The 22,791-nt window shown below is 43.7% G+C and overlaps 1 protein-coding gene across 6 annotated transcripts in view; it reads left to right on the top strand.

The window, feature by feature from the left end:
* The window catches only part of DAB2IP (DAB2 interacting protein), a 169,238-nt gene that overhangs the window by 35,923 nt on the left and 110,524 nt on the right, over nucleotides 1-22,791 (top strand). For all 6 annotated transcript variants that reach the window (XR_003988251.1, XM_030461028.1, XM_030461027.1 and 3 more), the window contains exon 2: nucleotides 15,767-15,870. Coding sequence is in view for 5 of the 6 variants with exons in the window: in XM_030461028.1 (XP_030316888.1) it covers nucleotides 15,767-15,870 (104 nt within the window). In the remaining variant the exon portion in view is untranslated. The remainder of the gene's footprint in view (nucleotides 1-15,766; nucleotides 15,871-22,791) is intronic.

The raw sequence follows: 22,791 nt of genomic DNA, 5'->3' as shown, positions 1-22,791 counted from the left end.
TTTTGGACCGGGAACTGGCCGAGGCTCGGGCAGTTGTTACCCATTTACCAGGGAAGAGGAGGAGACCTGCGCTGGCACTCAGCCCCTTCTCCCCAGCTGGAATCCTTTTGGGTTTTCACTGCATCCCCCCGGTGCTGGATCCCGGAGATACTGGGAGCATCCCGGGCCTGCCAGCACAGCCCCTTCTCCACAGCTGGAATCCCTTTGGATTTGCACCACATCCCCCCGGTGCTGGATCCCGGAGATGCTGGGAGCATTCCCTGCTTCCTCTGCAGCACTCCTGGGCTGGGGACAGAGCATCTCTGTAACCCCTCCGCTCAGATCCCTCCATCTCTGAATAAAGATGAGGTTGTGTTTAAAAGCAGCTATTTCTGCACCTCCACGTCCCACTCGCAGCCCCTGGGGGGGCAATGCCACCTCCCATCCCCTGCCAGCCGGGCCGGGCTGGGGCTGGCACATAGCAGGGCAGGCGTAGGTGGGGTGGTTACAGCTGAGACCTCGCTTGGGAAATGGCTCCGGCTTCCTGAGGTCCAAAGAGAGAGAGAAGCTCTCCCTCAGGAAAGCTCTGCTGGGGCGGGTTTGATTTAGGCGAGGTGAGCAGAACAGGAATTTTCTATGCAGGGAGCTGAGGGATGTAGGGGATTGCTTTCTGCTGGGACTCCAGATGGAGGCAATCAGATGCAGCATGCAAAAAAAGTATCGGTTTGAAGCTGCTCACAATTTCAGCCAGCTTCTTTGATGGTTCATGTGATGGTATCTTCTGTTCTAGGGTTCTTTGGTTATCCCTGGTGCTTATAAAACATTCATCTCGTGCTTTAATTTGTTTACCCATCCGTGCTTTTGAGAGGTCGAGGGCTGGAACAGTTGAAGAACAGTAAAACTGATAGGAAGGACAAATCAAACCAGAACATGCAGACATGCTGTCAGGAGACTCGTCTGATCTTGCCTACAAAGCATTTAAATTATTGCTATTCGATAATGGAAAAACAAAAGAGGTTTCACTCCTCTGTTAATCTTTGGTAGAATTATGATGGTGTCTGAAATCTCCTGGCTCTGCTTTCCACAGAGATTTGGGACACACAGCAGGTATATAGTGGTTAGTTAAAAAAAAAAATAACTGCAGATACTCCATCTCTTCCTTGGACCATCTGTTCAGCTCAGAGATGTGTGTAACTGTATGAGGAATCATGGCAGTAATTATGATTACTGCCAGGTGATCCATCTAATGTTGTGGAAGGTACTTGGGAGAAAGAGAAAGTAGAAGGAAAATTATTGATAAAAGCAGCACCTGCTTCTGCCTGTAGTACTTTGGTCTGTGGCTTTCTTTGTGGTATTTCTGCTTCTATAAAGAAGGAACAGGGGTCAGTGGCAAGTGTTCTGAAAATACAGTTTGCTCAGAGAAACTGTTCCATATCTGAGCCAAATGCAGCTTTGGCTTCAGGTCTTTCTTCTGTAGAACTCTGTAGGCAATCAGTTGTCATCAAAGCTGTGAGAATTAGAGAGCTTTTTGAGTTCCTGATCTTGAAGGTTTAGTGTTCCTGATACTTCTGCTTCTGTCAGCTCCTTGGACATGAATGTCTTGCTCTAAGTTCTGTTTATCACAAATGCTTTTCAAGTTGTTCTATAAAAAGGGTTTTTATTAAACAGGCTTTCTTCTTCTTTGCCTTTGATGGCTTCTGTGAAGAGAGAACTGACTGATCTGCAGCAAAGCCCAGTATTTTAGTGCACCAGACACTGAGAGCTTGGAGGCTGAGGTCAGGCTGGTTCTTTCTCAGGACAAGCTTTTCAGACACACATCTCTTAAAAACAGATGGAATTTAATACTTTTTTTTTTTCCCTCTCTGATTAAATCAAAACTTTTTAATTGCTAAATGAGATATCAGTTTATACCCAGATAGCCAAAACCTGAGCTGTTAAGACACTCACTTGGAACAAGGAGGGCAGAGACTTCCAAACTATCCCAGCAGGTAATGGAATCACATACCAAAGGAGGGTTTATCATTTTTAAAGCTACTACAAGTGTGCTTATGTGTTGCATGTATTTATATTGGCAGGCAGAAATCTGAATAAAAATGCTTGAGTTTTACTGTTTTCTCTGACTCATATCCTACAAAATCTAACAAGATGAGTGATTTTGCCTTTTCAGCACATCTTTCTCTACCAGGGGCTGGTACTGAATGAGGTGTGGTTGGTAGGAACTCAGATCTGGAAAGGAAGATGAGGAGAATCACAGGGCTGCTCATCCTGCCTGCTCCATCTGGGCTCTGAGTGACTGTCCCTGGGGCTGCCCTGCTTGGCCACCTGCCTGTCACAGGCACTGTCAGGCAGCACTGGAGTCAATTCAAACCCAGAATCACTCTTCCCATGCTTAATTTATAAAATACTTGGGTTTAGGTTATTTACTTGAGTGAGCCAATCAGCAAAACAATTCTATTGTATTATAAATATATATATATATATAGCCTTAAATTTTGGATATCCAAAGTGGTACATGTATACACACTTCATCTGTCTCCTCTTTGTGAGATTTCTTGAAGAATCCAAAGCATGTGCCTTGGAACACCTCTGATTTTCCTAAAAAAGAAAAAAAAGTACATAAATGATTTCTTTTCCTCTAAGGGCTGGGAGCAGGCAAGTGAAGAGTCCAGCAATAAACACTAGCGATAAGGTTTTTTCCAAGGGTGGTGTCTTTTAAATGTCAGGAAAAGCAGACTTTCCTGCTTCACAGTTTTTAATGACCATTGCTTTGTTTTTCAAGTGTCTCCTGTGACATTTTCTATTTTACTGCAGAACTCTTGCAGTTTTTCATTGCAATTTTAACAGCGTAGCTGACAGATGCCCGTGGAAAAGATATGGAAAATTCTTTAAGCTGAACTGTTTGTAGGAAATATTCACTGGCAGCCGTGCTATTTTTAGCACTGGTGCTCCAGCTGAGCCTTTGTTGTATGTTTTTTAATGCTTAATTGTCTAATAAAAATCTATACTAAATGTAATCACTTGGGAAGGAGTGCATGATGGAGAGATTCTTGAATTGTTTAGATATTAAATCAGCAGATGGAGAAATACAAGTGTCCCTTAAATGAACAACCATGTGGGGTGAATGTCTGGGGAGGAACAGGTCAGATGGACCCTTTGGTGGGAGCAGGGTGGCAGTAGTGGTGCCACATGGACCCACACCAACTCCTTGGGAAGTAAACATCAAAATTAGTATTTTCTGTGACAAATGTGTCAGTTCTGTATTAAAAAATGGAGTGGGCTTTGGGGTATATCTGGGATTTGGGGGACCAGACATGTAATTTGTTTGTGACAGGCTGAGGTACCACTTACTGTTCATTTACTTGTCACCTGTCCTCTTAGTGACAGCGTAGGTGCCTCCTTTGATTTTCCCAGGTTGTAACTTCTGTCAGATTTTAAGAGGAACAGCTCATTTAATGCCGTGACAAAAACCTGGAATTTTGGGGCAACTTGGAGACTGACTGTTGTTTCTTTTTGGGCATCTTTACTTTCTCTCTATTTGAAGTCCTTTCCTTCTAGGAGTAACCCCCCTTTCCCAGTTGCTCCCAAGTAACACAGAATGAGGTTTTATCTAAAAGCCAGAGGTAATAAATGAGAGGTTAAAGACCCTGGTCTGAGTCCAATAAAGAATTGCTTCCCAAAGCATGCTTAGAGGGGTTTCAGCAGACTTTCCGTGCTTGCTTCTGTATTAGAGTAAGTTTGTCTCCCTACAGCTGAGGCAGTCCAAACAATTTAGAGACAGAGCTGCCTTTTAAAGCTTTTAGACCTGTATTTCCCTTGAAGGTCTTCCAGTGTGCCACTAATCCCTTAAGTTATTGCACTGAAGGCACTCTATAATCCTTTAATTTACTCTGCTCTCAATAGAGAGAGGAATGAGCTGGGTCACGTTCCAGATTTGGGCATTATCAGTTTTGCTTTTTTCAGCTCAGATGCTTGCTGAGGGTGTTTGCTTCCCTTTCAGAGACTGCAGAGAATATTTTAATTTTGGATATTAATTGCTTGTGTGTTTGTGTATATGCATAATAAAAAAAGTACACAAGCCCCAGAACTCCTTTAGACATTTCATGGTTTTAGCCAGCCTTGGGGTCAGGCTTTTAAACTCATTTCCTCAGGCCCTGTTGGAAATCAGTGCCTGTAAACACTGATGGCTTCTTGAAAACTGAGAATTCCTACCCAGTAGTGGTATGGTGAGGGTCAAGAAACAGCATCAGCCACAGGTAACCTCTGAAATCCTCAGAATTTCTGACTAAAATGTCCTTGGAGGTGCTGAAGGTAAAGCTTTATAGTGATGAATAATACCAAGCAGGTGTTGTGCTTTTTTCTTTTTTTTAAATAAGCAGAAATACCCTAAAAGACTGTCTAGAGCAACACACTGGTTGCCTCAATCTGGAAGGTTTGTCCTGTCTCTTGCTGCTTGCTTGCATGAGGGACAGGATTTTCTTGTAGCTTTGTTGTTGAGAGCCAGGCTGGGAGTCCTGGTGTCCTCTTGGAGCTTTGTTTTTGAATCCTGGCTGCTCAGCATTACTTCAGAAGTTCATTTTAAGTGGAGCATTGGGAAAAAAATGTGTCCTGAAGTTGTGTAGACTTTGAGAAACACTGACAAGAATAAAGATGGCCAAAGTTTTGCTTCATTAACGTTTACACAGAAAGAGGGATCCTCAGCTGCTGAGCACTTAATGTGTCCTTTTGGAGAAATCAGTTTATGTGAAGTGCATGTTTCTTTTGTACATTCTGTGGTCACATTTTTGATTTCTTACAGCACTTCTGCATCAGTGCATTTGTTGTAAAGTTGGAAATCAAGCATGGGCTTGTTCTGAAGTATCCAAATGCAGTAATAGGTGGACTGTTGTAAAATCTGGCATCTGGAGGTAAATTACAGGATGCTTCTTAAGCTTCTTGGTTACTATAGTAACAGGTAATAGTCATCCTTCATGTTTAAGCAGTGTCCATGGTAACCAAACGAGCAAGTTTTGAAGGAAAGATATTTTCCCTTTCCATTTTTAGCAGTCAGAGGTTAACAGTTATTACCTTTATACCCTTGGGTGGGAACAACTTTTGATCTGTCTGGCACATTTAAAACGAGAACATTTGGTGTTCATTTACATAACTTTACTTCTAGGACCAGCTGAATTTTGGGTGGATACCAAGATAAAATTTCTGAGAGCAAGGGTGTCATGCAGTAATCTCCCAAGGAAGAGTCAATGATGTTGTTCAGAGCTGCTGAACAGTTCTGCAGAGTTGCTGTGTCTTGCTGAGCAGCCTCCCTGTTGCTCCTTGGAGTCTCTGCGTGTCAGGAGTAGGGGAAGGAATCCCTGCATGTTTTTCAGGATGGAAAAATGCAAGTGACAAGTGGTAAAATAGGTAAGAACATTCTCCTGCTCCCTCTCACTTCAAAACCAGGATGGGAAATGTACAAATGAACCTAGCTAGATCCCTAGCCCTGGTAGATCCCTTTCTGTAATCTCCTGCCCATTTTTGTTGGGAGGTGAGCAGTGGATGTTGCTTTAGGGATCATGGCAACACCACCAGAAAGCTTGCACAGTCACTCCAGGTGAGGTGCTGGAAGAAGCAGAGTAGCTTGAATGGTGGTTTCCATCTGTCCATCTGCAGCACATGTTTATTTATCTTAAATAAGAAACCATGACTGCTTTTGCTTTTTTCTTTTTTTGGCTTCCATTTTTCTCTTCCATTGGCACTGGCATTGTTTGCTTGCAAATGGAAAAGTGAGGATGAGAAGAGGGCATGTGTGTGTAAGAGAAGCAGAAATACTCTCCCAGCCCTAAAGGAAATACACACAAGCAAATGCACAACACTTGTGTAAGCACTTGCCTTTAAATAATAATCAGGCTGGCAGAGAAGTTGACATTCTTTTAATAAGCAATATTTTCTATCTGAATCATATTAAAGTGATGTTTGGTAGGGGAAAGTTGTTTCTGTTGGGTAGGGGAGCTCTTAAGCCTCCTGCATTATGCATTTTGAAAAACAGAAAAAATATTCTGAGCTCTCCCTAGTGCTGTCCCTAATCCCAACCCTTGTAATTGCCCCTGGAGGAGGAGCTGTGTTCTCAGACTTTCCTGTCACTGCCACTTTTTAATGCTGTCTTTCACTTATTTCAGCAGGAGAGATATTTTGCCCAGTAGCTACCAAAAATTACTGTTATTTAATTAGGTAAAACCTTAGGAATCATCTGTGTTTCCAATGAAACTGTACCCTAAATAGTGTTAAATCCCAACCTCCTGCTTTCTTGAACAGAATTCAACTTCCTGCAATGTTAAGGCAGTCTGACTTGGATTAATTGGCTCTGGGCATTAAAACTCTTTCAGGCTGATGTAAGAGCTGCACATGTACCAAGTGAATTTCAAATCTTAATGTTTGGTCTATTATGCAGATGGATGTGAGTAGAGATACGTATGTGACCCCATTTATCTCCCTAATGAAGTGCCATCAATAGAACATCTGTTTCTTTGCTGTAGAAGATGAAACCTCTGATGAATCATGCTTATAAATGAACTTTTTATTTATTTATTTCACACTTTGCCAGCACAGACCTGGTTACAGCAGCCACCACACACCACTGGAAAAATGGCCCAGTAATGAAACTGCACAAAGTTTTCAGTTCTGCTGCTCCAGACACAAAGGAGCTGGTTCTGAACAGTTCTGAACAGGTCACCTGCCCAGGACAGTTATTAAGAAAGCCCCAAGAACACCTTGCCAAGGAAACAGCTTCCCTGATGGGTGACAGAAACACAGCTGGGATCTGGGTGTGCATCTCCTCTCCCCCCATGGCACTCTGTGACTCTTTACTTCTTAATTCTCTCTGAAATTGGAAGCAAAGAGGTCCCAAGTTCTGCAGCACAATCTCTTCTTGTGAGATTTCCAACTCCCTTTGCAATCCCAGGAGTTCTAATGGAATGGGAGGCCTGGCAGTTCCAAGGGCTGCCCCCTCCGTGCCCTGTCCCAGGGGTGTAGGAGGTGGCCCAGGGACAGGGATTTCAGAGTCCTGGGGTTTCTCCCTTGCCTGGGGTTGGGAAGCTGCAGGAAAGCAGCTCGGGCAGGGTGCTGAATCTTTGCAGAAGTGTTAAGCATGATGGATGAACCTATTTTAAATCTCCCCAGAGCTGACTTCTTGTTCCCCAGATGCCTTGTTGCTTGTCTTTATCATCACATAGGAGGAAGCTGATGTTCCACTTCACTTTATCATCCTTTCCAGTTTAACCAGGGTATTAGCAGTCTCCATGAGCTGGTCCCCAACCAGGCTAGAATTTCATCTTTTTCTGATGTATTTTTAAAGTCTGTGCTTGATTTCAATTTAACCCTGGAGAAAAGGCTCCTAATGATACACCAGTAGCAAAAGACAAATTTGTTCTCTAGACAGCATACCAGAGAAAGATAAATATCATACATATTTAATTGGAGAGACTGATAAATATAGAGTAAAAATACCATATATATATATATGCATAACTAAATTTAAAATACCAGACAGTAAAAAGAGGTTGTAATAAAGGCTGCTCCATCAGCAGGATTTGCTGTTTATTTCTAGAAAGGGAGTTAATTTCCTGGATTCCCCTGTGGTCTCACCCTGGCACCAGGTCTGGGACCTGCCTCTGTGTCTCCCTTTTGGACATGGATGGGTTCTGCCAGTTTTTGTGGATCAGGGAATGTAAGTTTGTATATTTTCAGATTCCCTGTGCTGAGATTTAGCCAAGCTTTCCTTTCCTGTGTTTTCCCACTTGTGCTATTTTCTCCTTTCCTTTTTGCCCTCTCTCCCCTCCAGGCAGGGCAAATCTTTGTCCCTGGCTCGGTCCCTGCTCCTCTGGGGGTTCCTTGGCCAAGGAAGGGGCTTCAGCTCCCTCTAGTGAGGCACCTGGATTGCAGCTCTGGCCCAGCAACACTTCCCTCACCCCACTGCTGGGTGATGGGGGAAAGATTTTATTGCAGCTCCAAAGGGTTTCCAGGAGAGGAGAAGCTGCAAAACTGAGCAGCTGAAGCCCCCAAAAAGTCAAGAGGAAAGGGCAGGGATTCCCTTCTGTGCTGCTGTGCCTCAGAAAGCACCTGAGAATGCTGCTGGGAAATGAAAATCTCTTCCTGGGTAGTGCTACAGAAAATAGAAATTCTGTGTACTCCATAGCTATGGAGTACACAGAAAAGGAGCATGGCTTTTTTCCATCCTGGATTCAGGAGCCATTCAAAGCACTTGCTCAGGAGCATCACGAGGAATCTGAAATCCTGCCCAGTACCCTGGATCAGGACCTGGCACAGAGGTGGTACCAAAGCCACCAAAGTGCACAGGGAGCTATGGCAAAGGCCAGTGCCACTTCAAATCATTATTTAACAAAGGAAAAGCTCTTCTTCCAGAAGCTCTTCTCCCTGCTTTGAAAGAAGATGACCGTAATTTTTAGCTGATGGGAAACAGTGTGGTTGGGTGTTTTCTGGGAGCTGAATTGCTTTCTGTTTTCCAGTCAGTTCTAATAAGGCTCTGCAGTTCACACACCTCTCAGCCACCCTTCTGGGAGCTGCAGGGACTGGATGGCTCTGGGTGGTGCTTCAGGTGCCTTTTGATGCTCTCAGGCAGGGACAGGCTTGAGTCAGAGATGGCAATCCCACAGCTGAGCTGAATCCAGTGGTTTTCTAACACTTCAGTCATCTGTGAGGGAACCAAAGGTACTGATAAGAAGCTATAGGCATGCAACAAGCCTCTGAGTGTTTAATTCTAAATATTTTGTGCCAGGGTGTAGCACAAAAGGCAACTAATTATCCCAATTCATTTTTCTGTGTAAATGGTTAGATAAGTGATTTTTTTTTTCTTACCAGCTGTAGTTCTGTAAACAGTGTCCTTAATTGTCTGAAAAGGTTGTGAGAGCACAGAAGGCTATTTCTGCTCTTAGAGTAGGGAATAAAGCACTGGTTCTGATGGAGAGGAGTTGTGGGTGCAGCCAGTGGGATTGCTGTGCTTTGGAGAAGTGTATTTAAGCTGCAGATTCTAAGATGCAAAAGGAAATAGTTTTATTCTAACAAGCAAAGTGGCAGAGATGCAATCTTTGATTAGCCTGGAGAATACCCACCCTAAGTGCTCGTTAGCTTTGCTTTTAAATGAGTCTGATTTTTCAGAGGGCAGCATTACCTGCCCTAAACTTTTGCTTCTGCACCATTTTTATTTAAAAGTCAATTTTATTGCCTAATAAAGGCTTGACTTTTAATTAATTTTGTGTGGCATAATGGTTATAGCATTGCTGTGAGGGAGAAACTGGAATTCACTGCAGGAGCAGCAGGGCTCTGGGGGATGTTCCTATAAACAATTCTCCAGGCAATTGGAAAGGGAAAGTGGCCTTGGAGCTGGTTCCAGCCCAGCTGATGGGAGCAGGAGGAGGGTGGTAGTAAGGGCATTCATAACCTGTCAGTGGTTCTTCACTGACCTTTGTCCACTGGAAATCAGATGTTGGGTTTTTTTTTATCTCTGTTTCCCATTTTAAGTTATTCATGCCTCACCAAGGGGAAAGCTGAGTATTTTCTGTCATTGTTTATTCCCAGAGTAACATTCCACTTTTAAGAAGTGCCATTATTCTAATAGCAGTTTCTAAATATTCTTTTGCATACAGTGTAAATCCATCTTTCATCCTGGACTCATGTGGACACCTAAAGCTCTCTGAAATGTAGATTTTTTTTCTGCAGCCTCTGTTGAGTCTTTGGAATCACACAGACACTAAAAATATCTACTCTCCGGGGACCATTTTTAATTTATAAATGCTCCTGTGAGCTGTGTTAAAGAAATCACTTCTGTCACTATGTGCCTCCTCTGCTGGCTTTGTAGTAAGGAGTTATTAGATAACGCAGAAATTAGAGGAATAACACCTAAGTTCATTAAGCAATAAAATTAATTCACAGAGTGTAATTGTAGGAGCAGGAGACCGGTAATTCCTGTTCCCTCTGGTTTCACAGAAACTCCACCCTGGAAAGCTCTCTGGGGCAGCCTGGAGATGTCAAGCAGTGGGGCAGGACACAGGAGCACAGGAGCTTCAGCATTGCCCAGGGTCAGAGCCAGCCTGACCTCTCCCAGGGCTGCCTACAGAACCTTTTCTACCACCTTTTGGTTCCGATGAGCTCTCAGTTCTCTGCATGACATCCAGATCAGCTCGGGAAGTTTGTTGTTCCTCCTCAGTCTCCTTTTCTCAAGCACCTCCCGTGGCAGGGTGCAGGAACCTCCTGGTGTCCCCAGCTCTGCTGGCTCCTCTGGCATTCCAGGCATTCCTCTCCTTCTCCTGGCTCTGATGAAGTCATCATCTCTCCTTCTCCTCTTATTCCTGGCTTCTTGGGAGTGCCATGGCACGGGCGGTGCTGCCAAGCAGGGCTTCCTTCTGGTGAGTTGAGGGAGATGGATTCCCACTGCTGACTTCTCTGATGCTCGCTCAGCTCTGTCCCTGCCTGGCTTGTTTGGAGCTGGAACAGTTTCCTATCAGAACATCAGAACTTGCTGGGAAGTGCCTGCTTGTTAGGGATCCTTTCCAGCTTGGTTCTCCCTGCTTTTGTTCACTCTGTCTCTTCCTCTGCCTGATCCTGGGAATCGAGTGTGAGAGGAGAGCAGGCGAGGGGGAGAGGGTGAAGAGAAATGAACAAACAGAAGGAGTTAATGTATTTCATTCCCACTAATGAGAGCATAATCTTGATGATCTCTTGGAGTAGCTGTGATTCACAAGAGCAGGTAATGCAAATGGGGAAACATCTCACTTGCCGAGTGAAAAGTAAAGTGTTGTTATTTGTTTGTGTGTTTGTGACACTGAATGCCCTGCTCTGAGGCAGTGCCTGGGAAGTTGCCATGAAGGCAGCAGAGATGTTGAGTGGGTTAAAGCAGAGCTGGGGTGCCAGGAGTTCCTCACAGCCCCTCCTGCTGCTGAGCTCCTGGGAGGGAAGGGGGGAATTGGTGCTCTGGGAATGTTCAGCAGCATGGAGAACTGGCAGGGAAAAGTGTAGTAAGAGTTAATTATTCGGTCAGCTCAAATACCTTGTATTAGTTAGTAAACCAAATGTGTTTACTGCTGTAGAGAAACAGTTTCAGAAGTGTTCATAAGCCCTGGATCTTAAATAGATGTGCAGTGTTTACAGTGCTGTTGGGGTCCTGTTGACACTGAACACAGTGGGATACTTTAAACCCCACAGGCTTAAACAAAAATAAATCTTAGTATGATACACACCAAGCAGCATTGTGGACCCAGCTCTGTGATAACCAGGGAGAGGTTTCAGGGGCTTGCTAATTTCAAGGAAGTTTCTCTTTGAAGAGCTTACCCTGCTCTGGGGAAAACCCAAAACATCACAGCCTTCTGTAAATATTCAGAAAAGCAGGAAGCGCTTTTGTTTGTTTGTTCTTGCAGCTGTGATTGCATCAGGTGGATGAGCCCCAGCCCAGTGTCTGTGGCAGCCATGGAACAGTGCTGCTTCTGGGGACATTCAGTGCATGCCCACAGGAGCAGAGTTCTACAATGGGCAGGGTGGAATTAAACAGAGTGTGAGCAGCATTGCCTACTGACTGTAAGGCAGGCTTGGCAAGGTACAGGAAAATGCTGTCAACATGCTGTTCCATTCAGGAACAACGTGGCCAGCAGGTCCAAGGAAGTGATTCTTCCCTTGTACTCAGCTCTGGTGAGGCCACAGCTTGAGTCCTGTGTCCAGTTCTGGGCCTCTCAGCTCAGGAAGGATATCGAGGTCCTGGAGCAGGTCCAGAGAAGAGCAAGGAGGCTGTGAAGGGATCCAGCACAGATCCTATGAGGAGAAGCTGAGGGAGCTGGGGGTGTTGAGGCTGGAGAAGAGGAGGCTCAGGGGAGACCTCATCGCTCTCTACAACTCCCTGAAAGGAGGTTGGAGCTGGGGGGGGGGTTGGGCTCTTTTCTCAGGCAGCTCTCAGCAAGACAAGAGGGCAGGGTCTCAAGTTGTGCCAGGGGAGGTTTAGGTTGGATATTAGAAAGAATTTCTTTCTGGAGAGGGTGATCAGGCATTGGAATGGGCTGCCCAGGGAAGTAGTGGATTCTCCGTGTCTGGAGATATTTAAAAAGAGCCTGGATGTGGCACTGAGTGCCATGGGCTGGGAACCACGGGGGGAGTGGATCAAGGGTTGGACTTGATGATCTCTGAGGTCCCTTCCAACCCAGCCAGTTCTATGATTCTAACAATGAGGAGAAGAATCAGATGAAAAATTTCAGGTAGAATGGCCACTGGCTTCTTCAGAGTGACTTATGAACCTTTTTCAGTCTCATTTTGAGATCTTTTTGAGCTTCCGAAGGGACAGGTAGCATACTGAGGTGGCCCTGCCTGATTCAGCTGTCCCACAGGAATTAGACAATGTTTTATTGCTCATCTGTATCTATTTCATCCCTTGGGCTGAAATGGTGAAAATGGTGGAGAATCAGAGCTATCCTCTTCTGGGGCTTCTGTTTCTGCACACTGGCATCTCTGTTGCTGTGAAATGCCTTTCTTTGCTGTACCACAGGAATCAGTTTTCAGATCCAGTATGCCTGCAGTGTAATCCTCATTTAATAGACTGTTACTTCAGTGATTTTCAGGCCCCTGTATCATAAAAGAAAGATTTGAAGGTTTTAAGTTCATAACAAGTTGAGAACTTTGGGACAGCAAATAGTGTCCCAAGATACCGTGTGTTTAAGTCCCCAGATCAAACCTGATCTAAAGCAAATAAATGGACAAATGAAGGTATAATCCTGGAGTTTCTATGAGCTAAGGGCTAGTATTCAGCTAACAGAGAAATTCACCTTCTAGTATGGATGTTATCTGATAATACTAGGTGCTTCTGGAAATGTTACTCTGTGGTTAGCTGCCTGTGGTAATGCTGTTCCCCATTCCCAAATCCTTTATCTTGTGATACAAAATCGACAGCAGACATTCATTAATGAAACCTTCCATGTTCCCATGGGACTGTCAAGGCTTTTTTATCAATTGTGAATCTGATAAAAAGCATTAAAACTTCCAAGGGTCACACTGTGAGTTGGTAACAGAGGGTTCCAACCTTGACCCTGGACGCTGTGTGCTGGTGAGAGGCAAAGTGCTGAAGGGCAGGAGAGGAGGAGGATGTGTTAGAGGTGGTGGAGAGAAGGCTAAAATCGAATACTGAGTCTGATCTCTCATAGCTTGCTTGTCTTAAATAGAAGTGGGCAAATTGGTCAGAAACCACAAAAAATAAGGCTGGAAGGGATTTTAAGATATGCTCAAACATCCATTTATCTCTCTAGATTATCAATTCCAATGTATAACTCACTGTGTCAAGAGCAGGCTTTTTCCAATGGCTAACCCAGATATCTTCTGTAAATTAACACATTTATTTTTCTGCCTCTAGTGCCTACAGAGAAAGTTTTTATCATTGCCTTATGGTGACCTTTGCTGTGGTGCCTGGCAGCCACAGTGCTCCTCTGAGCTTGCTAAAGCAGATGGTTTCTAGGCAGGGTAACCTGGCCTAAGACTTTTCCTCTAACCCTGAAGAATTCAAAGCATTATGTATTCATACTCTTTGGTATGTTCTGCTGTACATTTCTGGTCGTTAGGAGTTACTAATTTACCTGTAAGCTATTTTTACTTCACTTTAAACCAGCCCTCCTCACCCCAAACACCCACACCCAAGCCTCCTTCTGGTTATTTCTGGTTTCTTATCCAGAGTTTTGTAATGTGTCTCTCCTGGAGAGCCTCTCCAGTGATACCTACAGTGCTGAAGCTAAACTAAAATGGAGATTTGACTCCAAATACTTTAGGTCCTAACTCAACTCTGTGTTTTGGTCTGGGTCACACTGGTGTTTGCTGGCTCTGCTTTGGGTGTATTTTAATAAGAATCTCAGAGTACAGTTTGTGATTTCAGTGCAATCAGACCCAGATATTAATCAGCCCTGGGTCAGAACACATTCTCCCTTTCTCTGAAGAGGTCTGACCTGTGTGGTTGAAGGAGGAAGCAGGTTGTCAGATTACTGAGAATGAGACAATTGCACTTCTTGCTCTGACAAACCACTGGGGTATAAATCAGTGGTGGGGACACCTGTGTGAACACTGAGTACTTTCCCTCCGTGCTGAAGGCAAGAGATGTGTTGGGCTGGGGAGCACATTTTCACATAATCTTCCTGTTCCTCTTTCCCAGGCACATATATGGGAAATGCTTTAACCAACTTTTATTTTTCTGCTCATTAAGCAACTGCAGAACAGCTTCTTTGGTTGTCTGAGCATCCTGAACTCACTGCCAAATATTGTAATCGAGTAGTTTCTTCAGGACAGCCCAAAAATAAAGAAGGCCACTGTGGAAAGCAATGGGGTGGGAACCTTAGTGTGGAAGGAGATGACACCAAAGGATTTGATTGCAAAGAAAGTGGCCAAGAAATGAGAAGTTTTGTCTGGAAGGTGTGAAAGCCATGGCCTGGCTGGTGTGGTTATGTGGCCTATGGTGAGGAATTAGGGGTGGGATTTGCAACCCAGTCCAAGGGTGGAATCTCACATCTGTCCTTTTGGAATAGTTTAGGATACATCTCAGGAATTGTTGAGCGGAATTGCAGGTGTCAGTTGTGTCTTACAGACCCTGGGTGGTGGCAAAGGGACCACCTTGCTGAGGGGACGACTCTCCTTGCCAAGACCTGGTAGCAGCAAAGTGCAGATCACAGGGGCTGAGAATTGGCAAACAAATCACCTCAAAGTCACACGAGTTACAAGGACATCCTTGTCTGAGACTTTCTGAAGTCTAGGTTGTTCCATCTTCAGATTTCTTTGCATACTAATTTGTAGCAGCCTCCCTCTAACAGGCAGCAGGTATTCTTCAGGCTCTCATTCCCAGCCCCAAAGCCCAACAATAATGTGATGCTCACTGCCATGCCTACTGCCTGTGAAATTGTGCATTAGGAGGAGTTCTCCATGAATTGATTTCAGCTCCACTTTAAAATTTATTTTTATGGTAATTATTTTTTAAAAGAACACTCGTGTGAAAACCCTGTTTTCAGTGTCACTCTGACATTGTTGTTGATTTGCTGTTGTCTTTGCTTGGATCCTGTATTGTTTAGTAAATAACATATCCAGGGTCTCTCTTTCAAAAAAGTTACAGGGATTTCTATAGATCAGAAGGGTGAGGTGACATGAAGGACAGATAGTGTTAGAAGAAAAGAAGCCTCTGGTAGAAAGGATGTGGCTAAATAAAAGAGCAGAGAAGATTCAGGGGCCTGGGAGAATAAGTACATTCATCTTCTTCTGCACTGTTCTGTGTTCAGGAGACCATGATGTGATGGCAGAGGATGATATTTTGATGTGTATTACTGTGTGGCAAAAAAGCCAGAAGAACACAGTTCCAAAGCAAGTGGCTGGAGGACTTAGAGAGGGAACTCTGAGCATCCTGTGCTGTACCCCCCTTAGCAGCTTCCCTCAGGAGTATCAAGTCCCCAAGTGCACAGATCCATACTTGACATGGAATTTTCACACAGCTCAGTGCATTCTTCTGTTAATGCCAACCTGCCAGGCATTATCTGAAGCTTCCAGCTGTATCAAAACTACTGATTGTTGAGGGTGAAACTCAACTGCTGATTGTTGAGGGTGAAAAACTCTTGCAGGCTGAATGTTGTCCTTGGTGGTGTGGGAAACCTGAGCAGGTACAGTGGGGTTGTTGTGTTGAGCTGCTCGCTGGGGGCCCTTTGAAGGGGGGTACCACATTCTGCATGCCCTGCTGCTGGTCCTGAGCTGGTCCTGTGCTCCTGTGTTTGTAATTGTCCTTTCTCTTGTGTCCCATCTGCAGAGTCCCCCCCGGAGCGGTGCGGGCAGAGGCGCAGCATGCCCAGCGGGGGCACGGAGAAGAACCCCAGCATGGAGCCAAGTGCCACCACCCCCTTCCGGGTCACTGTGAGTGTCACTTTGCTTCTTAATGAGTGTTATGGCATCTTAATGCCATAATATGGGGTTCTGTTATGGTTATTATGGGGTTCTGCTGGAAGGAAGAGGAACTGGCTCATCCTGAGAGAAGAGGAGGTGGATGTGAATCTAGTTGGTTGCTTATTTTTAAGTCAATGTGTTGCTGTTAGATATTGTTAGCAAGAAACAACTGTAAAATTTTTCCTGAGAGAGCAAAAAGGTTTGAATATGAATCTGGAGCAGATTTGGGTAAGTTGTGTGGTTTGGGAGACTTTTCTGGTGCTGTTTCCTTTGGGAATGCTAGGATAGTGCAGGATGTTCATTGCTGTATTTATTTATCTGCAATTGGACAATGATAAGTTTGCACACAGCTATTTTTATTCAGAGAAGAGGCAAATGATCTTGGAGATGGTTTGCTTGGTTTAGCCCCTAGGTTTGCTCTGCAGGCCACACCTACTTTACAGGCTTCATAACAGACTTGGATAGGTGGAACCAGAATTGCAAAGGGAAGACTATGGTGCAATGCAAAAAAAATCTGAGCACACCCAGTTCACCTGAGAACATGTGCACTGATGAATGAATCATTAATAGCACTTTGTCTAAGCAGTTTATTTTAGTTCTATAAATTGTACATTTGTGAATGCCTAATGTTCTCTCTGTGGAATTATATCCTGTAGCCATTATATGCAAACACATGCTGGATATATGAGTGTGTTTTTTCATTCTATTCATACCAAATGAAGTGCTGAAAAAAGTGAGTGGATGGCAGATGAGTTCTGTTTGAAGGAGTGTGTACAAGTATGTGTCAAATACTGAAGACAATGAAACAGAAAACCAATAATGTATGAGATGTCTTTAAACATTTGCTGGAGCAGCCTGTTTGGTTTTCTTTTTCTGGAGCTGATGAAAGTTCTTGTCCTAAGACCTCCCTGTTCCAACAGGTCAAAACACAGAAGGATCATCTTCTGGTCTGGTTCCCCTTGTGGCATCACCTCTTTGCTAAGCAAGGTGCAGCTTGTTTCAATGCCAAGAGGGAAATGAACTTTTTTCTCTCTAACCCCCTTGTTCCACAAGCCATATGCCATCAATCTGAATTGATTATCAGTTACAAATGCTCTAAAACTCTGAGCATGCCAGACAGAAACATGTCAAGCTAACTGTACAGACATGCTTTTGCTTTGTGCCTTTCATTTATCAGAATCTGTCTCAGTAAATGAGTATCTTTGGACCTTAAACAATGTACTGCTTGTTGATGAAAAAGGCAAAGAATGATGGGAAAACTGGGATTCTTCACAAGTCAGAGGATTTGGGTGTATTTTTCTTTGGGTGTACTTGCAGTCAGTGAGAATAAAATGCTGTTTATTCCTTTTCCAATGGCATAAATCCTGGTTTATGTTTTTAGGGAAGTTATTCTTGTCTTTAAGCAGGTTAGTCAAACAGCCTAGTGGGATGTGGTTACTTGCTTTGACTGGCTCTGTTATTCAGTATGGATTAGATAAGGGCAGGCATCACATGGAGAATACAGAGCGTTTGTCTTCTCTGAGGTACAATTCACCATCATCCCATTTGTGTTGCTGCTCATCCCTCTGAATGTTATTGCTATTAATATGAATGGCTTCATTACATACAGTTTTTATGGCTGCTCAGATTTCAGCAGATGTCTGACTTAAGAAAAATATTCTCCCTCACCTTCCTTCATTAACCAGAGGAACATTAGCAGTCAGTCCACTCCAGCTACTGGGAACAGTAATCAGTGCTTTTGTTTAGTGGTAATGGGATTATTACTTTTGAGCCTGCTGCTGTAGGGTTTGATGTTGCAAGCTTCTCATATTTTACAGCTGATTGTTCTTCACTGACATCTCCATCCTTCTGCTATTGAGTCTCCAAGGGGCAAGTAAGCTCAGGAGCTGTTGGATTCTGCTTTTTTGACAGCATTGCACTCCCAGTTGCTTCCTTTCATTTGCAATCCAAAGCAAACTGGGGTGGAAATACTCCCTTCCCATACAGAAGTCTGGCAGGAAAGTTGCAGTTAATTGGGCATTACAGGTTTTACAGCAATTCAGAAAGCAATAGCTCATGCTAGTTTTTTGAATTATAGAAAACAAGCTGAAATGTAAGTCTTAAGATTTCTACATCTTATTATGTGAGCTAGTTGTTCTTACTACTTCTACAAAAAGTAGTTTTTAATAGAGCTTTTTAAACATGAAAAAAATCTTACCTAGTCCTTGTTATCTCATGGTTTAAAATTATTACTTTCCATGCAGATCCCCCTCACTTAACTTCTGTGCTGTCAGCTTTACCTGGTCTGATGCAGTCTGTTCATTTCAAGGCTCTAATCCAAGTGACCACTGATCTGAAGTCTCTGATACAGAATTTTCTCTGAGCACCCAGCTCAATATTCAGTTTTTAGTTTGTGTCTGATTGGAAAACCACAAATTGACCTCACAGTGCCAGCTACACAGTGCTGTGTGGGGACTTGGAGGTAACTTTCCTTACTGCTGCCTTGGTGCCTAGGAATAGCAGATTTGGTGAGTATAAAACTTAAATATAAGCAGGGAAATTCTGGCCCTGATAATTTTTTTATATGATAGATGCATGGAAGAGCCTGACTGTCCTCACATACATCTGCAGGAGGCATTTTTAGACTTAAATGGTCTTGTTGGAACCCTTCCTATTTGTTGCGATTCTGCAAGAGCTTCAAGACAAGTCAGTATCTAAGGAGAGAAAAAGAAAACCAAGGTTTGACTTAGCCTAAGAGCTTGGTTAAAATGTTGCCTGCTTAGGTAGTGACCTAGAGTTGTCCCCACTGAGGATGTGTGAGTGTCAGCAGCTCTGCAGCTGTAGACCCTGATGTGACCAAGGGCAAATTCCTGACTCTTTTGCACACCCATGGGAGCTGGATGCATCCTTGCTGCTGACTGACATTGCCTGTTAGGAGAACACAGAGGGGCTGAAAGCACAGAATCCAAACAGCTTAAGGAGTGAGATGGGTTAAACCTGAAACTTGAGTTTTATCAGACACAGGGAGCAAAATGCTGGGTGTTAAATCCTCCTGCCTGTACATCCTGTGGGGAACCCTGAGCAGGGGTGGGATTGCTGAGAACTCCTCACCCATCTCATTAGGGTGCTGCCATCTATTGACTGCTGGGGCTGGAGCTGGGTTTAGTTCTCAGCAAATAGCCCAGGACAAGCAAAAGTCAAATTTGTCAAAGAACTCGTGCAGAACACTTGGACTAAGTGATTGGATCAAGAAACCAGAATGATTTTTTTGCAGTTATTCTACATCGCTGACTGGGCAAGGAGCCTCTTTCCAAACAGAGAGGAAGAATATAACATCTGTAGTGCCAGGATTTTTAAATGGTTTGAGCATGGCTCCTCTGTCTTTCTTACCCAGAAATGCTAAAGAGTATTTAAGATTTCCCTTTCTCCAGACTTTTAATCCTCAATTCTATGATCAATCCTTTGCTTTCCAGAATCTCAGAAAACACTTCTGTGCTTCCTCTGAGGCCACATTGGCTACAAAAAGCCCCCCCAAAAACCCCAACAAAACAAACCCAAAGCACATTGCAGCTGTAAGCTACATGGTCAGACTGTCTGTCCATGGAGTGGTGTGAATTGGACTGGAAGTGAAATGATTCTCAGGAGTTTCAAAGGCCAAACCCTGTGGTACAAACATTTTTCCCCAGCTCATTGTCAGTATGAAGATGAGGATCAGCTCTTCCTTTTCTCATCTTTGTTCACCATCTGCTTACTGTGTCTCCTGTTCTGCATCCTGAGTGTGAGGTCTTGGAGCAGGAGTTGTCTTTGTGGTTCATTTGTCTCTGCCTTTCAGGCCCTTTAGGAATGAAGCATTTATAGCTGCAAATGGATACAGAATTTTTTTAGATTTTAGTTCTCCTGTTTGTAATGTTAGCCTGTTTTCCAGCAGTTTTTCTGCCAGTTTGGCAGTTTGGGTTGGGTACACAGCTGAATTTATAGTGATACATTATAAGCTACTCTTACAGCATTCCTCCATCTATCTTGGTTTTAATCCTTGATAAATGAAGTATTAAATACTAATAGCATACCAGTAAATGGAAGCTCCTGGAGAGATGAAAGTGAGTAACCCCTCTACCATTCCTCTTCACTGAACATAATCCTAAATAATGGGATCCTTGTTCAAGCTGATGTGGATGTGATATTGAAGTTTGTTTTTTTTTTTTAAGCTTTTGCCTGTGCAGAATATTTTCCTCTTTGTTTTAATTTTTTTTTTTCCCAAAAGCAGTCATGTAAATTCTAACAGTTTGACTTTGGAGGCTTTAGCTTCCTAAATGATGTGAAGAGTTGAATGGTGCTTCCCTCGGCGTGATCACCCCATCTTTAATTGAAATGTAATTGTTTACTAAACCATTCCAACTAGAAGGGAAAATTACTATCATTTTGGTCTCTGGCTGCATGCATTAAAGCACCCCTTTTACGGGCACTGAATTTAAGGAGAATGGGAACATTAGCCCAGCTGATATACAAACAGAAAGCTATTATCATTAAACTGTCAACTGCAACTGAATTTGGATAACTGGTGGCAGCAAGAAATATGTAAATTACTTTGAGGATGTATCTGTCCATGCAGCCACCATTTCTGGAGCAGGACATGCTTGGAAGCTTTGGCTTTCTGAGCAGTTAGAGAAGAAGAAGCAACAACAAGGTCATTTTGAGCATTTGCAATTATTTCTAGTCTCACTGGTACTGCTTTTCAAAAATGAGGAGTGCTACCCTGACTGTCAGATTCTTTTTTGTCAGGTCCAGCATACAGAGTTCATGTTCCTAAAGCATCTTTCCCTGATGCTTGATCCAGGCCCTTCTCAAAAGGGGGTAGTGATTAACACTCTCCTTTTCCTGCTGGGAAAACTGAAGCAGGGAAAAGTTAACTAACTTCAGTGTGATTGTGTAGCAAACCCAGGAAATACATCCTGAGCTGAATTTCTTAATTTCTAATTCCCAGTCCTGGTGTTAAACACTAGCTGAGCTACTCCTAATTACTTCTCTGAAATCCTCTTTCAGTTTCAAGAGAATTAAATATTCTTCTCAAACTCGTCATGTGGAAATGAGTAAGAGGTTTTCTGGACTCCTGAGCCATTGTTCCCAGGTCAGACATTTCTGGCTTTCTTGCTTGCTCTGCCAGCACCCCGTGTTGTCAAATTTCCAGTTCCTTGCTGCTGAAGTTAGAGCCCTCTGCCTCATTTTTCTAAGTCATCTTGGTAATTTAAATCTCAGGGTATTTTTGCTCCTTAATTTTTGTGTGTAGTTTGAGACACGGGATAAATTCTAGTTAGGGCATGAAGATAGATTTTGTTTTCAAATAGGAAATATTTTTCCACACTTGGTGCTACCTAGCACAGGAATTGGAAAACGAAACTGATTTTAAATACACTGTATTTAACTATTTGAGTCTGACCTTGTACACTGTGAATTTTCTAAGTAAACTTGGAGTTTCCAGTTGGGGCAGTCCTGAAGGCAACATGGCTAAAGATACGTGGGACTGTCAGAGTTCAGCACAGAGCTGCACTTCAAACCACTGTGGATTTATTATGTGCATCAAGCAGGAGACAGGAATGACAGGATAAAAGGCATGGTGCTACGACCTGCCTCACTGAAAAGGACTCAGCAAGGCAGAATATGGATTTTATTTTTTTTTTTTCTTTTGGAAGTGAACATCTTCCAGGGAGGTCTCTTTTTCAGAGCCTGCAGCTGCCCAAAGGAGAGTTTTACAGAAAGGAAAGAGGCAGAAGGGCTCAACAGATTAATTCCCACACTGAGACCACTCTTTAAAAGTATTTGTAATCCTGTTCTAGTTTTTGTGGGGTGGAGCATGGTTTTGGTCTGCTTTTGATTGCTCTCAAGCTGAGCTGGTTGGACAGCAAAGCCCTGAGTTCTCAGGTCTGTATGGGCAGCAGCAAGGCTGGCTCTGGCTTGGGGCTGGAAGATGACCTGGTATTGTTGGCATCTGTTAGATGCTTTGTATAGGAAGAATTAATAGAGCTTGGTCAGTTCTTAAAGGGCAGGGATCCACACAGTGCACCGTCAGAACCTCTTGTTTAATGTGCAGTGATGGCAGCTTCCATCAGATGGCCAGAAATCACTGTGCCTCAACCACCACTGAAACACATGCAGGATTAGAGGAGAAATTCACAATTTCATTTCTTATGTTAGTCCTGGGGAGCAGAGTAACAGGGGAGCAGATAGTTTTCAGGAAAATAAAGTCAAAAAGAGGTGAGAAAAGGGGAGAACAAAGATTTCAGCAAGCTGTCTGGCTCTGCAGTGGGTGTAAATCAGCACAGTTCCATTGGTTTCAGGTTGCTGTTCCAAATGCTCACCCTGCTGCATCCTTTGGGGACAGCTGGGCCCACTCCTTAGGGATATGTGAAACCCAGGGGCTTTCAGAGGAGCTTTGTCCAGGGTCCAGAGGAACTGTTGGCATAAAAACCCTGGGGATTGTGACAGGAGATCCCATCCTTGTGCCAGGGAAGAGACTGGAGACAGGGAAGGAGTGAGGGAGAAAAAAATAGCTTCAAGCTCTCCTGTTGGGAAGCTGTGGGAGAAACCTGTGCTGTTCTCGTGATTTTCTGGCTTTTCTCTTCAGATCCCTCCATTCCTCCACCCCTGTAGCAACAGTGTTGTAGCCATATGAGAAATACCAACAGTTCCTGTCTGTTTTCATGGAGAGAGCCCATGGGAGGAATATTTAAAATTTAGGCTGTAAGTAGGGCTAATAGGAAATGCTAATTCTCATTTCATTCTTTTGATCAGTGTCTATTGAATGATAATTACAGTGATAGTGCTTGGCACTTCTGTAGCACCTTTCATCTGAGGCTGTTAAAGTGTTCTGCCAATCTGAGTGAATTCAAGCTTGCAGTCACTGTGGGGTTGCAATTC

The sequence above is a fragment of the Calypte anna genome, chromosome 17, assembly GCF_003957555.1.
Source record: "Calypte anna isolate BGI_N300 chromosome 17, bCalAnn1_v1.p, whole genome shotgun sequence".
NCBI classification, from domain to species: domain Eukaryota; kingdom Metazoa; phylum Chordata; class Aves; order Apodiformes; family Trochilidae; genus Calypte; species Calypte anna.
This window is presented reverse-complemented; position numbering and strand designations above follow the sequence as displayed.